This window comes from Zea mays, chromosome 1 (genome assembly GCF_902167145.1).
Source record: "Zea mays cultivar B73 chromosome 1, Zm-B73-REFERENCE-NAM-5.0, whole genome shotgun sequence".
Classification (NCBI taxonomy): domain Eukaryota; kingdom Viridiplantae; phylum Streptophyta; class Magnoliopsida; order Poales; family Poaceae; genus Zea; species Zea mays.
In genome coordinates this window covers 299,889,044-299,904,848 of record NC_050096.1, presented here as the reverse complement: position 1 = coordinate 299,904,848, position 15,805 = coordinate 299,889,044, and the positions used below count along the sequence as shown (strand labels likewise).

The 15,805-nt window shown below is 46.8% G+C and overlaps 2 protein-coding genes across 2 annotated transcripts; both read left to right on the top strand.

The window, feature by feature from the left end:
- On the top strand, positions 1 to 2,826 carry LOC103644248 (40S ribosomal protein S23). Its single transcript, XM_008667451.4, has 4 exons — positions 1 to 442; positions 2,043 to 2,198; positions 2,284 to 2,410; positions 2,501 to 2,826. Exons 1-4 carry the CDS (start codon positions 438 to 440, stop codon positions 2,639 to 2,641), a joined length of 429 nt encoding a protein of 142 aa, XP_008665673.1. The 5' UTR covers positions 1 to 437; the 3' UTR covers positions 2,642 to 2,826.
- A 464-nt stretch (positions 2,827 to 3,290) lies between these two features.
- Positions 3,291 to 7,231, top strand: LOC100192747 (ALFIN-like transcription factor). Its single transcript, NM_001137946.1, has 5 exons — positions 3,291 to 3,528; positions 3,627 to 3,659; positions 3,764 to 3,986; positions 6,380 to 6,500; positions 6,592 to 7,231. The coding sequence occupies exons 1-5, from the start codon at positions 3,423 to 3,425 to the stop codon at positions 6,859 to 6,861; spliced, it is 753 nt and encodes a 250-aa protein (NP_001131418.1). The 5' UTR covers positions 3,291 to 3,422; the 3' UTR covers positions 6,862 to 7,231.
- The last annotated feature ends 8,574 nt before the right edge of the window (positions 7,232 to 15,805 follow it).

Sequence of the window (15,805 nt, the reverse complement as noted above, 5' to 3'; positions counted from 1 at the left end):
GAATCTAAACACACTTTTTTCAAACAAAAAAATATACGAGTTTGAGATCAGCAGCTGTGTGCGTTTCTTTTTCCCGCAGCAGAAGTGGGGAAGGATCATGGTCATGGAATTCGCTAGGGCCCGGCCTCACTTACAACTAGTTGTACACGGCTGAGCGACAACGACCCCAACTAGTATTTCGTGTGGGCCGTGTACTGAGAACAGCACGAAACTAGGCCTCACTCAGCTGACCCAAAGGCCTTGGCCCATTTACTCCAAACAATAGCCCTAGGCCCTATTTCAGAGCAGAAGCCAGAAGGGATACAAAACGCTTCCCCGACGCCTGACTCCAAACCCTTTCGCCTCCGCCGCCGCCTGATAGCTCCAGCGCCCTCGCCGTCGGCTGCCCGGCTGCCGTCCTCCCGCTACGAGCTAGGCATCTCCTTCGCCGATCCAGCATGGGGTAACTCGTGATTCTGTGCTCTCGATCTCATAAGTTATACGCTGTTCCGTGAAAATTTTGCTGTTGTTTTTCCCAGATCTATCTATTATTATTAGATAATAAGTTAGTAACAGTGTCTCAACATGTTATCTTGTGAGGCGTCATCTTATATCTTGTTATTCGTTGGGTCTGGAATTTTTGCTGTCTTCCTACAAGGCTACAAGAAAATCAGACAAGTGAAACCTGCGTGGCAATGTTAAGTCTCTCATTTACGTAGGTTGGCTAGTATATTTCTGATGGTTGCGGTAGAGGTTTCATGTGCTACTTGGTAGTGTGCACAGCAAGCATGAGTTGTACCTGGAGCTGGCATAGTTTCATCACATTTATAATATCAATAATATACTGAATTGGCTCAAATTGGGCACCAATTAATTAGCCTAAAATGGTGGGCTCAATGGTATGCCGATAATACCTGTTTTTAATGTAGTGGTCTTTCCTCGGCTGCTGACATAACTGTCTATTGATGTTGTGTATTATGGTAATGGTTGGTATGGAATGCTGAGCGATTGATCATTGATATCTACACCTACTAACTCTGAACGATTGATATCTACTGCTACTAGCTTATGTACTCTTCTGAAAACTATAGCTAGTGAAGTTATTGTGAACTCTGCTGCTGCTATCTATTATATATGAACTCTCGCTCCTCGGATGTGTATGACCTTTGTAGTGGACATCAGAGAGCAGTGTAATGTTCTCTTGGAGTTCCTTTTGGTTCTCTTATGTTTATGGTGCAGGCTGCTTAGAGCAAGTGTTGTAATCAGATCCCTTCTCCCAGGCACCACCAAATTTATGCTGTACAATGTCTTATAAAATCACGCTGAATATTTTTTACAATTAATGATCTAGATTTATGGATGTGCCCCTCGTTTATGGTGACATTAGTACTCATGTGAGCTCATTGAGATATAATTACATGTTGAATTGTTGACCCCTGTACATATCACATGTTCACATCTACTATTACTGTCAGTTATGAACAAGGACAGCAACTCCTTTTATTTTCCATATTAACTTTCTTTGAAATGGTCATGAAAATATAGATGTTTTCATATTGTTCCTTGGCTGCGATTTTATCCCTTTTAAATATAACCGGCTTATATGGTTGCTAAATACGAAATAAGTCTCTACTCTTTAGGTTATGCTTCTATTGAAGTAGAGCTTCTGCTTTCCAACTTAACAGTATTCTCATGGATATACATTAAATTCAAACAGGAAGTTCATTCCAAAGTAGGGGTCAGCAATCAGTAGAGTTCAGTTTCATAAGCCATGCAGATTAATAGTACTCTGCTATGTAAACTTTGCTTTGAGGCCTGGTAATCCTTTGTACCTGGAGCTTTATACGTCGGGGAAACCGAATCTACAAAGACTTGACTTTGGTTGCCATGTCATGCTAGTTGCTAGCTGAATGAGTTAGAATCTAGCCTTTTATGGTTTATGAACAAGCAACCTAGGCACTTGGCTGCATATGTTTCTTGATCTTTAAATTGAAAATGGTTGATGTGCTACACCTGGTGTTAGCATGTACTTTTGGATGCTAACGTTTGTGATTCTGCTGCAGTAAGACACGTGGTATGGGAGCTGGGCGCAAGCTCAAGACCCACAGGAGGAACCAGAGGTGGGCTGACAAAGCCTACAAGAAGAGCCATCTTGGCAACGAGTGGAAGAAACCCTTTGCTGGATCATCTCACGCAAAGGGGATCGTCCTCGAAAAGATGTGAGTTCCTGAAACAGCAGATTTCATTTTCTTCTGAAGAATAGGCAAATTCACCAATGCTTGACATGCACTACTTCATTTGCAGCGGCATCGAGGCCAAGCAGCCTAACTCTGCTATTCGTAAGTGTGCTCGTGTTCAGCTGGTGAAGAACGGTAAGAAGATTGCCGCCTTTGTGCCGAACGACGGCTGCTTGAACTACATCGAGGAAAACGTAAGTTTCATCAACTCTTCACGGGTAACTGATGATGTTGTTCGACCATGCTCTGTTTGTTGATGTTTGCCACCCTCCCTTCCTCTGCAGGATGAGGTGCTGATCGCGGGGTTCGGTCGTAAGGGCCACGCTGTGGGAGATATTCCCGGTGTCCGTTTCAAGGTTGTGAAGGTCTCGGGCGTTTCCCTGCTCGCCCTCTTCAAGGAGAAGAAGGAGAAGCCGAGATCTTAAAAACCCTATCCCCCTCGCCACAAATGAATCATGTAATGCTTTTGGAGTTCTGGGACCTCATGTTGAGAACCTAGCGATTGTTTTGCCATAGTTTTGTTTAGAAGATTCTGAATTGAATTCTATATCCGTAACCGCTTGCCAGTGCGTGATCTGTGTTAATATTATCTTTCCGTGGTATCTTGGTAGACCTGAATCTCTGAACCGCTGATGTCCGGGTCGACGGCTCCAAAGTAGCCCAGATCCCTGCGCTGTTGCGATTATGCTCAGTAGCACTAGCAGTATCCATCAGCGAAAACTTGCGAAGCAGTGGAAATCTGGAAACCAGGACCCGATCCGGCGATCCCGAACGTGAGGCTCGGTGCCAAGTCAGCAGCCTATTCGGGTCCGTGCCCCCTGTACCTATAGGCCGCACCTCCTACACGCACTCCACAGATCTCGCCTCCATGCGGGGCCACCACTAAATCTCACGCTCGTGGCCCGTCGTGTCAGTGTCAGGGCCCCACGAGGCGGCATCGCGTCGCGGGCCGCCAGGCGTGACCGAAACAAACGAACCCTTTTGCCTCGGCCGGGTGCCTTGCCCGGCCCATGCCGTGCCCGGTTGTGTAAATAGAAGATAGGCGACGAACACGAAGCAAGCAAGGCAGCCGAATCCCAACTCCTGTGTGTGCCTGCCAACGCCTCGTCGCCCGCCGCCGCCGCTGCTTCGCCCCTCTCCGCCAGCCGCTCCCGCTCGGAGCACGCCGCCGCCGGCGTGGGCGCGCACCGACGGCCGTCGTGTCGCATGGATATGGCCCCCGCGGCCGTCTCCTCCAACCCGCGCTCGGTCGAGGAAATCTTCAAAGACTTCTCCGGCCGGCGCGCGGGGCTCGTCCGCGCCCTCACCTCCGGTAACGATGGCTCCCCCCGCCTACCTCGCCGCGCCGCAGCGCTCTGAGACCCGCGCAGATCTAACGAACGCTTACCTCCCGTGTCGTTGCCGGTGCAGATGTGGACGATTTCTGCAGCTTCTGCGACCCAGGTGAGTGAGATCAATCCGCGGCCAGCTCTCGCGCGGTGCGTGCGTCGGGTGGTGGATCCGGGCGGGGAATGAGCGGATCGGCGTTTCCTTTGTCCTGCGTGCAGATAAGGAGAACTTGTGTCTCTACGGCCTTCCCAACGGTAGCTGGGAGGTCTCGCCGCCGGCGGACGAGGTTCCTCCGGAGTTGCCCGAGCCGGCGCTCGGCATCAACTTTGCGCGCGATGGCATGCAGCGCCGCGACTGGCTCTCACTCGTCGCGGTCCACTCTGACTCGTGGCTCATCTCAGTCGCCTTCTTCTACGGCGCCCGCCTCAACGCCAACGACCGGTACCAATTCTGTCCTGTAGCACACGCTGGATGCTATTCGCTTTTTCAATCAGTTGCCTGGTGTTCACTGAGAGCGTAGAGTGCTTGTTCTTAGATTCATTCCTCGAACATTTGGTTTTGTTAACTTCATTGTTTGCCTTTTATTTTGGTGAATTAGTTGTTTGATTGTTAGGTGACTGGGATACTCTGAGGTTGTTCGTGTTTATGGCCTACAATATATATTTTTTTCACTTGGCGCATGTGTTTGCATGTGCACATGTTTATTGTGCTCCTCTTTTTGTTTCATTTGAGTGAATTGGGGGTCATGCTTTGGGAATGAGTTCGCTTTATCTCCCTTTGCACGCTGTTCTCTTTTCTTTTTGTTTCTGTTTATGCTGCATGAGTGCATGGTGCAGTGCAGTGTTCTTAAGGCGCCTAGGCGAGCAAGTGGATCAGACAGGCGCCTTAGCGCCTAGGCGGGAATGGCGAGTAAGGCGACCAGTTTTGCCCGGGCGCCTGGACGCCTAGGCGACGCCATAAGAACACTGGTGCAGTGAGAATCATCAGTCTTTATATTTCATAATGGTGCATTTCATAGAGTTCCGTTCTCTATTTCCTAGATACCCATGCAGGGGACTTCGCGGTGGAATGAATCAACTCGAAAAATCCCTAAACTAAAAAAAGACCTAAAGTTAAGGATTTATCAATGGGTAATGTTGCTCCAATACCTAACCAAAGAGCTACTGCAGTACCGATTAAAAAAACGGTCGTAGCTACTGGGCGACGAAATGGATTTTGGAATTTATTGACATTCTCTAGAAAGGGTACTGTCAATAAGCCCGTTGGCACAGAAACCATTAAGAGAACGCCCAATAACTTATTGGGTACTGTATGGAGTATTTGAAATCCGGGAAAAGTACCACTCGGATAATATTTCCAAAGGAGTCGCAAACGGATCCGCCGGTTCACCAATCATTGACGGCTCTAGAACCGCTAAACCTACATTACACGCAATAGTACCTAGAATTACTACTGGAAAAATGAGTAGTACTGCGGAGATCATGGATCCATCTGTTTATTATGGGAGTGCCAAACAATTGGTTCCTTTTCCACTTTATTATTACCGAAAATCATGTGGAGCAGTTGAGGATCTATCTTGCTCTAGAACTGCATGTTCCATTGCTTATAAGAATTCTGAAGTCAATCGTATTTTTGCTTTGTGGGGAACAATGCCACGGTTTAGAAGAGAGGTTAAAGAGACATCCCTCAGCACCTGTATTTATTGCTGGGCCATTTACAACTGCATCCGATCATCTTAGTGAATCCTTCAATCTTTGATTGCAACTCTAAACTCTTGCTGGGTGTACTAAAATGTTACAGCTTGTTTGCTAGTGCAAATGTTTTATGCTTGCCTAGAAATGATTTTAGCTAATTGGCAAGGTGGGGAATCATATGCATAATTTAGTTACGATGTGTTCATTTTTATAGTGAGGGTTGCCCAAACAATTGTGTGCCAATATACTAATCTGCAGATATTTTGAGCATTTTAAATACATAGCGGTATTATAAGTGAGATGTCTAGAGTCATGGCAAACAAGGGCAGTATATTAGTGGCATCTATTTATGCTTTTTTCTGAATTTTTTATTTTTTTTCTTGCTACACTAGTATTTAAATTCCTTTGCTTTTCTTGATTATGTAATGGTTTTTTAGTGTTTAAGTAAAACCTTTGTTTTTTCATCTAATTATATCATTTCTGCATCTCATATTAATATTTTGCTGACCGTTATGTAGTATTTAATCCTAAGTGCCTACTTTGTGGAGGTTGAGGTTTATGTATTTCAACAGCCTTCGCTGAATCTCTATTGATTAGATTGCTGATTTGCACTTGTTGTTCTTTCTATCACAAGTTTTAGTTGATGAGAATGACAGCGAGAATATTATGCATAATTACTCCTCTGCATTCCTTTTCTATATACTGCTTTATGCAGTTCAACCTAGATAATTTTCAGTTCCAAGAGATTTTTCAAAACTTCGAATTTGGCTTTTGTTCTTGAGACCTTATTTGTTCATCTCTGCACCTGAAGGTATAATGAACTTCAACACTTTAGGAAGGGTTAGACGATAGGTCTTAGTTTTTAAGTCATCATTTGTTTCACCGTAGGCCTGTCCTGTCTTTTGATAATGGGTTATAGATTCTGAGTTCCATCACTTCCTCTTTTGAGGGACACGTTGTTGGACCTCAGTGTTCTGGTACCCAGCTTATGGTCTCACTGTTGTTTGGATATGATGTCCAGAGGGTGTTATTCTGACAAGGCTGGGATACTGGTTGCCAGAGAAGGAAATGTTTTTTCCCTAATTATTGACAACTGAAGCAGGCTCTGATTTCATTATTTGCTCTTTTTTTTTATCTCAGGAAGCGCTTATTCAGCATGATCAGTGATCTTCCTTCTGTCTTTGAAGCATTTGCGGACAGGAAACACGTCAGGGATAGGTCTGGCGTTGATAGCAGCGGCAAGTCCAGGCACTCATCAAAGGTGCCACATTAATCCTTCCAATAGTTTGGTTTTGCTCCACTTTATATACAAAAATCTTACTCAGAACGAGTTGCTTCTTTCTCGTGTGTAGAGAGGAAACGATGGCCATGCGAAGAACTCCAGGGCAGCAGCTCCTGCTGCCAAAGAGTACGACGACGACGATGACGAGGAGGACGAGGAACACACGGAAACCTTTTGTGGAAGCTGCGGCGGCCTCTACAACGCGAACGAGTTCTGGATCGGCTGCGACATCTGCGAGCGGTGGTTCCACGGGAAGTGCGTGCGGATCACCCCTGCCAAAGCGGACCACATAAAGCACTACAAGTGCCCGGACTGCAGCTCGAAGAAAATAAGGCAGTAGGTCCCAGTGTGCACCGCCGGCCATCGCTGACCTGTCTGATCCCAAACCATACTCCATTGCTTGCCTGCCTTGCCCCAAGGTCGCAGCTAGCAGATGCGAATTCCTTCATTTGTGGGGGGTTGTTGTGTGATGGATAGCCTGGTAGGAAGAGGCAAAGGACTGATATATAATGACTCGTTTATTGTTCATCTTTTTGCCTGCTTCGTCGGTCGTCGCAGTCGTTGTGGCTGCATGAACTGATGAGTGGTTTGTTCGTGCTAGTTGTAGGCTGTTTCACTGATTTGCGTGCGTATGTGGACTGGTCCTGTCAAATTTGTAGGCCTGAAACCGTACTTCCATTTACGTGGCTACGCGAGCTGATTTGCCGGTCTGCCTCTCCCATCTGTATCCTGGACATGGCAGTATGGTCACGAAGTCCAGATGGCGATATGCCTGACTGCCGGTAACGGAGGGCAGCTGTGGTGTAGTATATCTCAGTCACATGAGAGGCGTTAGATAATTTTTGACCAAATGTTATAAAATAAGACACTATTAAATAGTTTTTTTATATAGAACCTTATATTTTAATTTAAGATACTAGCTTAAGATATTGTTGGAGATTCTAATTCAATTCCTTTTGCACCACCGAGGAAAAGGAGCAGCCCTCGTGCGTAGTTTTTTTATATAGAACCTTATATTTTAATTTAAAATACTAGTTTAAGATATTGTTGGAGATTCTAATTCAGTTCCTTTTGTACCACCGAGGAAAAGGAGCAGCCCTCGTGCGTAGAGACCGCAATGGTTACTCGATACCTGATGGGTATTTACTCCATTAGCGTATGTACGTTGGCTAAATATTTTACCCGTGGATCTGTTATTGGACAAAAATCTTCACTCAATGGGTAAACGAGTATTAGAACGTTCCGTCTTCACCCATACCCGTTAACTCATGGGTACAAAATACCCAATATAAACCTAGCCCAAGCATGAACTTGGACTTTAGTCATCCATCTTTTTACTATTTAACAACCTTTTAGACAATAATGTAATAGAAGGCTTAACAACAATTTAATGACCATGCAATAGAACATGTAATGTGCTATGTAGTACTATCCTAGTGTTACTACTTTATCCAATTATCTTTAGTGTGTTGAATAAATGGTTAAATGATGATAGAAATTTTGTAATGGTATTTAGATGGATATACTTGACATTTGTATAATATAATATTTTGAAAGATGTTTAATTTTTATGGGTACGGGTGACCCATACCCACATGAGTATGGGTATGAGAGTAAATCCATACCCACCAGTGTAAATTGGTGATCCGATGTGGTTATTTTTGTGTCGTGGGTATGTGTATGGAGTAATAATACCCTGTGGGTATTTACCCATTGCCATCTCTACTCGTGCGGGCCAGCGGACGTGCAAGGTAGGCGGGGTGGGGCTCGGACGGCAGGATGGCTCTGCTACCAAGCGGGTGAGGGAGCGATAGGGGCTCGTTTAGGTTGTATTCGGATTGGATCGGTTCATTTAATTTTTTTTACGAGCTGAGTTAATATTATAGCTCACGAGAACATTTCAACACAACGAAACCATATTCATATCATTTACATAATAATTGGTGAACATATTATATATGTGGTGTCTATGATCTATAAGTTAAACTAATGATTAATGAACTATATTTATGTGTTAAATTGGTCTATGCGAATATAACTATTGGTAAAACCGATTAACATGTATGTGAATTGTGAACTAATGAGTGATGAGTTGTGTTAATTTGGTGTTACATTGATGAAGTCTGTGAAACTATGAGTATAATTACTACTTTCTATTATCAAATTAGTTTAAAATTAATTAAAAATTGATTAGTATATACATACTTTTCTTTTTACTCTGACTCGCGAGCTAAACGAGCCAGCTCGAGCTCATAAACGAGCCTATCCGACTCTGTACCTCGTTAGCTTAACGAACCGAGCCAGCTCGGACGAGCCGAACCGAGCTAACTCGATATCTAACCCTATGGAGCGACACTGCCAGCCACGATGGCACTAGAGGAAAGATTGGAACGTTTTGGTGCATTCTTTACTAAGGGCAAAAGCGTCATCATTTTTCCGTTATTAATTGCCGTTAGTACAAGAATAGACGACACTTGCACATAGGGCCAACTTTTTTGCAATTTAGTCTTTTTCGGTTTTATTTTCACAAATATGTCATTTCTAGGTTCATTTCAAAATATGGACCCTTAGGTCGACGCTAATAGCATTGGCGCCTAGCTAACATGGGCCGATGCCGATGCTATTGGCGCATAGGTCTCGGATGCGGCCGAGGACGTGGCGGCGGCGTGGCGCTTACGTGGCAGGGGTAGGCGCCAAGGCCTACAACGCCGACCTTGGCGTCAACCTCTGTATACTTATATAATACAAGTCAATTTTATCCCCTCCATCTCGGTTTTCTCCTCTTCACAACAAACATCCCTTCTTGGTGGCAAGGTAATTTCCTTTATTTTTTGTCTAACTTATTTTATTTAATCTATTGGTCTTCAGTGGCAAGGTAATCTCTCTTATTTTTCTCTCTATTTCGTTTATTGGAGATCGTCTATGATTATTGGAGTTGTATGTCTTTGAATCATTTCTAATCTCCATATTATTTGATAGTAGGATGTTTAGGTGTGGTAAATCTGCCAAACAAAGGTATGCGATGTATAGAATGTAGCATCTAATCGAAGCGATTCTTATAACTGTACTTATTGAATTTTAGAAAAGTTCATTGACCGGTACTGCCTTCAATCCGCTGCCTTTACCAAGGGGTGTTCCGATGCCTATTTATTTTTGTGGTGATCCTTGCAAGGTTGCTAAGTCTGAGGAAGAAGACACTTATGGGTAGAGGTATTGGATGTGTGCTAACTATGCTTTTGAGTCGACGATTGCTCAGTGTCAGATCAATTTAATGGTGAGAATAATTTGTCAAACATTTATCAGTTTTCATACGAAGTTATGCTACTAACCATTGGATGCTTTGTAGACTCCACCGCTCTGTGATTTTGGGAAGTGGATGGACACAGAAATCTCTAAGAAATATAAAAATGGATGGAGAATCTTAAGAAGTGGGATGCAGAGAACAAGGAGAGGGTAGACAAGAGATGAGAGGAGCTTACGGTGGATCAACAATGGATTGAAGAGATGGAAATAAGGTGTGTCGCTGATTACAGGGAGGAGAGGAAGAAGAAGCTTGAGCGTGCAAGTCGTGCAAAAGCATGCAATAGAGGAGAACCCTGATGCTTTCCAGAAGGGGAAGTGGCCCCGTTGCACTTAGTAGTTGTCGGGGGTGATAATTAGGAGTACCCAGATTATCCCCCCGAAAGACGCACTCAGAAGAAGTTAAGACGTAAACCCCGAAGGGAAGCAGCTGAGATACCTCCTAACCCGAGGCCTCTCCCCGAGGGTCTCCCACCTTAGGTGCAACAACATGATTACGCCCCTGCCACTGTATACGCACGCCGCCTGCCATCCCCCGATGGGACATCTAGTATGACATGAGGAGCGGACCGGCCCTTGGGCGCAAATTTCCGCCTCGCCCGACGTTAGGACTCATCCTCAACCACAAATATCCACCTCGCCCGACGACGCGCTCGCCCTCGGGCGCAATCTCCGTCTCGCCTGATGCCGAGCTCGACCTCGGGTCATATCTATGCCTGGCCCGAGCTCGGCCTCGGCTACCTGCTCCACCGTGAATCCCGCGGGCGGCCACTCCACCGACTGTGGCACACGTCAGGGATGGCTCAACCATCACCTCGGGAACATTTCCGCCTCACCTGAGCAAGGCTCTGACCTTGATAAACGTAGTAAGGAATCATGGCATCACCCAGCACAAGGACACTGACGCACCCCATAAGCAGGTGTTTACCCATACCACATCGTTGTTGCAACAACTACGATATGGGTGACCCCTCTCCTAGGGTCTCGGGCGTACGACCAACCCCTCGACCTCGCCCTCGGCTCTCAGCAGGAAATTAGCGGGCACAAGTCAACAATGCGGTGCATCGTCATATCACTCACATGACACCAAGACATCTCCCCTTGGAATACGACGACCCAGGCTTCACAGCATACATCTCCTAGGTGTATAAATAGGGCAGTGTAGTTCTTCAAAGGGGCAGGTGAAGACTCAATAGTTTTTCACCAAGTCTTTCGATATCGACATTTGCCTCAATTAGTCCTATGGACTTAGAGACTTCCCCTCTCCCGCTATGCTTGTAATCCCTACTGCAGGCACTCAGGTGCGAGTAATATAAGCTTCATCCCCCCTCTGCTGGAAGTAGGGCTTTGCATTGCTTGAACCAGGATAAACTGCTTGTGTCAACTCGCACACCGTCTAGACTCTAGGCACGCGACGTTATTTACTAGTTGGTTACGACCCTTAGTCCGAACACCGACAGTTGGCACGCTAGGTAGGGGTCTGTCGCGTGAAGCACCTCTCGTTCCCGTTAAGGCTCCAGATGGCAGGCTTTCAACATTCACTCAGGCTTGGGACGGTGATCAGGTTTGGGAGCCTAGAGTTAATGTCACTCGGCATCGAGTATGACATGGTGCTCCTCCCGCCTGTCCCTCTCGAGCGCCCGAGCACCCGTCGCCGCCCTTCTCGTCGGAGGAGGTAGAGACGGAGCAACCGTGACCATGCCACTCATGGCACCCCGTGCCCTGGCGAAGCTCTCAGGATGGCCGGTGACATAGACTCCCTTTCAAGGGACCTAGCCAACACCAGCATTGCACTTGGAGCGCTGCCGGCGCCACCTGCGTCAACTTTCCTGGTGCCACCTCCTTCGGTATGGGAAGCGACAGTTCCCCTCGCCGTCGAGCGAGTAGTGCCAATCACACCGGACCTCCCACCCACGGGTCGGGAGGGGCCGGTCGTTCCTTGGGAAGACATGACAAGGGTCAGGGGAGAACCGTCCGTGTTCAACCCCATCCCCTTTTAGCCAAGTTTTGACACCAGCTCCATCACCAGGATATATGTCGAGCTTCCTTTTCCCTCGAGGTGCCTGGACTCCGAGGAAGAAGACGGTCTGAGATTCAGCTTAGACTTCTCTAGGTTACGAGATCCTGAGTCCATGCTGCAGTTCCTATATGCATGCGACGAGATGCTTTCCGAGAGCTCGGAAGGTTATATCACTGGTGGGGAAAGCTATGACCTAACCCGGGAATGCCTCCACATCGACTCGGAGATCCCTAACGAAGGAGATCACCTCTGGGAAGGGATCACGACTCATGGGTAAAGTGTGCAACCTCTGCAGAGTGTTAGAAACTGGTATATCAGTCGTGTTCGCGGTTATGAGTAGCCTTGGGAGCTCCTTTGATTAGAGTTACTCTCGATACCTTTATGATGATGCTTAATGATGATGATTATAGTTATGGTTCCTAGTATTTTCTTTTGGAGGGAGTGCCTTTTGGGTAATAACTTGGGATTATTGTTAAAAACTTGGCTTTCTATTAGTAATAAACACCTGACCAACTAAAAGCAACTGCTTTAACCTTTACCCCACATACAGCTAGTCCACTTTAGCCAAATAAGACATTTGCTGAGTACGTTGATGTGTACTCACCCTTGCTTAAAAACACCAAACCCCAAGTTGTCCCATTGCAACCAGTGCTCAGGAGAAGATGAAGGCAATGTGGAGGACTTTCAGGAGTTTCAGGACTTCGATGAGTTCTATTTGTGTTTAGTGGCAAACCCCCAGTCAGCTATACCTATGAAGGCCTTATCGTACTACGTTTCATATTCGCACATTGATGATGGTTTAATTTAATGACTCTGTGGATGCCTTGGAGATCTTGATGTAATAAAGTACTATTTTTGCTATTATTTTGAGCAATGTGTAATGATGTCCAACTATGTAATCGTTGTGTATGTGAATTTCTGATCCTGACACGTACATAGTTCGCATTCGATTTGCCTTTCCAAACCGGGTGTGACACCAGTAGCTGGCAGGGAGAGACATCTGGAAGAGGAGGTAGTGGATCATATTGGTGCTAGTACGAATCATGCGTTCGGCCCGACCATTCTAGGCAAAGTTGTAGGGGCAAGAGAGACGCAACTGAACGTCATTGGCGAGAAAGAAAGAACAGGAGGCATGGTTGTCGATCTCATGGCCATTGTCACACTGCAGGGCACGGACCGAGCGACGAAACTGGGTGGATACCCAGGCGAAGAAGTGTGTGAGGGTGGTGAATGTGTCAGACTTCAACCGAAGATGAAAAGTCCAAAGAAAATGGGAAAATCATCTAAAATAACCAAATAGTATTTATAACCAGAAAAACTAAGTACAAGGGAGGTCTAGAGATGACAATGAACTAGGTGTATCCGAGAAGAAGAAGTAGTAAATGGGAGACGAGTATGTCGGCCTAACTAACAAGCATGACAGAGACCCTCAAAACGTCCCCTACTAAAAGAAGAATCTAGAGCACTAGTAAGCTTGGTCATGACGTCAGGTCCTGGGTGGCCAAGACGATGATGCCAAGTGGTGGAGGTGGCGGTGGAGACCAGGACGGGAGGTGGAGACGCGCCGGTGGAAGAAGGCCGAAGCGTGTAGAGGCCCCCGACGCTGTCACATCGGGCAAGAGGGGTCTGGGTGGCCAGATCCTTCACAGAAAAACCATAAGGGTCAAACTCAATGGAACAAGAACTGTCGGTGGTGAACCGATAAACAGAAAGGAGATTATGGATGATATGAGGGGCTACAAGAACATCATTGAGATAGAACGGTCCAGGGATAATTGAGCCACCTACTGAGGTGACCGGTAGAGTGGAACTGTTTCCAATGACGACCGAGGTGGGGTGGGAGGAATAAGGTGAGTGGGAGTGAGATAGCATGCCTGCAGTGGGGGTGGTGTGGTAGGAGGCACCGGAGTCGACGACCCAGTCAGGTGAGGACGGAGCCAACACCATGATGCTATAGGCGGCGGTGAGGGAGGCTGGGTCCCAGCCTCCAACGAGTAGGGAACATGGAGTCGTGGTGGGGGTCCCCAGAGGCGGGAGATGAGGTGGAGCCTAGGTCATCAGGAGCATGCCTGAGAGCACCTAGAGGGAGGGCGAATAGGTGATCCTGTAAAATTCAACACTAATAGCCACAAAACTTTGTTATATAAGTTAGAATGGCTAAGTAGCTTGAAACTAGTTCCTGTGAACACAGATGATCAAAAGAGAAAGCACACAAGAGACACGTGATTTTTATCCCATGGTTCGGCCAAGTAACACTTGCCTACTTCCACGTTGTGGCGTCCCAATGGACGAGGGTTGCACTCAACCCCTTTCAAGTGATCCAATGATCAACTTGAATACCACGGCTTTTCTTTCTTATCTCTTTTCCCGTTTGCGAGGAATCTCCACAAGTTGGAGTCTCTCGCCCTTACAACAAAGATCACAATGAAAACACAAGAGTAAGGTTGGGGAGCAACACACACAAATCCGCAGCACACACGCGCACACAAGCCAAGACTTGAGCTCAAAATGAAGCACAAAGAGTTCACAACTAGAACGGAGATCAAATCACTAACACGACCGATCAAGTGCGTGGAGACAGAGTGTGGGAGACTTAGAATGCTTAGTGAATGCTTGGGTGACTCATCCATGTGCCTAGGGGTCCCTTTTATAGCCCCAAGGCAGCTAGGAGCCGTTGGAGGCCAACAAGGAAGGCTATCCTTGCCTTCTGTCGGGTGGCGCACCGGACAGTCCGGTGCACCACCAGACAGCCATTGTTCATGTCCGGTGCGCGATCTCCTTCCTATTCTGGCACAGACGACCGTTGCAGATTCATGGCAGTTGGCGCACCGGACACAGTCCGGTGCACACCGGACAGTCCGGTGCCCCCTGCCGACCGTTGGCGCGGGCCATGCGTCGCCCGTGGATTGCGCGGCCGACCATTGCGCTGGCGGCCGTTGGCTCACCGGACAGTTCGGTGCACCACCGGATAGTCCGGTGAATTATAGCCGTACACCGCCAAATTCTCCCGAGAGCGGCCTGTTCACCGGAGTTCAGCCTGGCGCACCGGACACTGTAGCATTTGCTCCCAAATTTGGAAGCAAACCCAATGTCCCAAAACCCTTCTACAACTTTGGGAGCAAATTTGGAATGTCTACCTTTCTTCACCAAAATGTAGCATTTGCTCCCAAATACACGAAAGTAAGAGACATTGGGTTTGTTACCGGTAAGAAGTTCGTAGGAGGTCTTCTTGAGGAGACGATGCAGATAGAGCCAGTTTATGGCATGGCAAGCTGTGTTCACAGCTTCCGACCAAAACCGCTCGGGCGTTTTGAACTCTCCAAGCATCATCCTTGCCATGTCGATAAGTGTCCTATTCTTCCTCTCTACCACACCGTTTTGCTGTGGTGTGTAGGGAGCGGAGAACTCATGCTTGACACCTTCCTTCTCAAGATACTCCTCAACTTGTAAGTTCTTGAACTCGGACCCGTTGTCGCTCCTTATCTTTTTCACCTTGAGCTCAAATTCATTTTGAGCCCTCCTTAGAAAGCGCTTTAGGGTCCCTTAGGTTTCTGATTTATCCTGCAAAAAGAACACCCAAGTGAAGCGGGAAAAGTCATCTACAATTACAAGACCATACTTACTTCCCCCGATGCTAAGGTAGGCGACGGGTCCAAAGAGATCCATGTGGAGAAGCTCCAGTGGTCTTGATGTTGTCATCACATTCTTGCTGTGATGAGTGCTTCCCACCTGTTTCCCTGCCTGACAAGCTGCACAAGGTCTATCTTTCTCGAAGCAGACATTGGTTAGTCCTAACACATGCTCTCCCTTTAGAAGTTTATGAAGGTTCTTCATCCCAACATGTGCTAGACGGCGACGCCACAGCCAGCCCATGCTTGTCTTAGCTATTAAGCATGCATCTAGATCGGCCACCTCTTTTGAAAAATCAACTAAGTAGAGTTTGTCGTCTAATACACCCTTAAAT

What these genes read in the sequence shown, in the direction of transcription:
- LOC103644248 (XM_008667451.4), top strand. An exon ending in GGGATCGTCCTCGAAAAGAT is followed by an intron (nt 2,199 to 2,283) that starts GTGAGTTCCTGA and finishes CTTCATTTGCAG; the next exon opens with CGGCATCGAGGCCAAGCAGC. An exon ending in TGAACTACATCGAGGAAAAC is followed by an intron (nt 2,411 to 2,500) that starts GTAAGTTTCATC and finishes CTTCCTCTGCAG; the next exon opens with GATGAGGTGCTGATCGCGGG.
- LOC100192747 (NM_001137946.1), top strand. Translation starts at nt 3,423, where the DNA reads ATGGATATGGCCCCCGCGGCCGTCTCCTCCAACCCGCGCTCGGTCGAG. An exon ending in CGCCTCAACGCCAACGACCG is followed by an intron (nt 3,987 to 6,379) that starts GTACCAATTCTG and finishes TTTTTATCTCAG; the next exon opens with GAAGCGCTTATTCAGCATGA. An exon ending in AGTCCAGGCACTCATCAAAG is followed by an intron (nt 6,501 to 6,591) that starts GTGCCACATTAA and finishes TCTCGTGTGTAG; the next exon opens with AGAGGAAACGATGGCCATGC.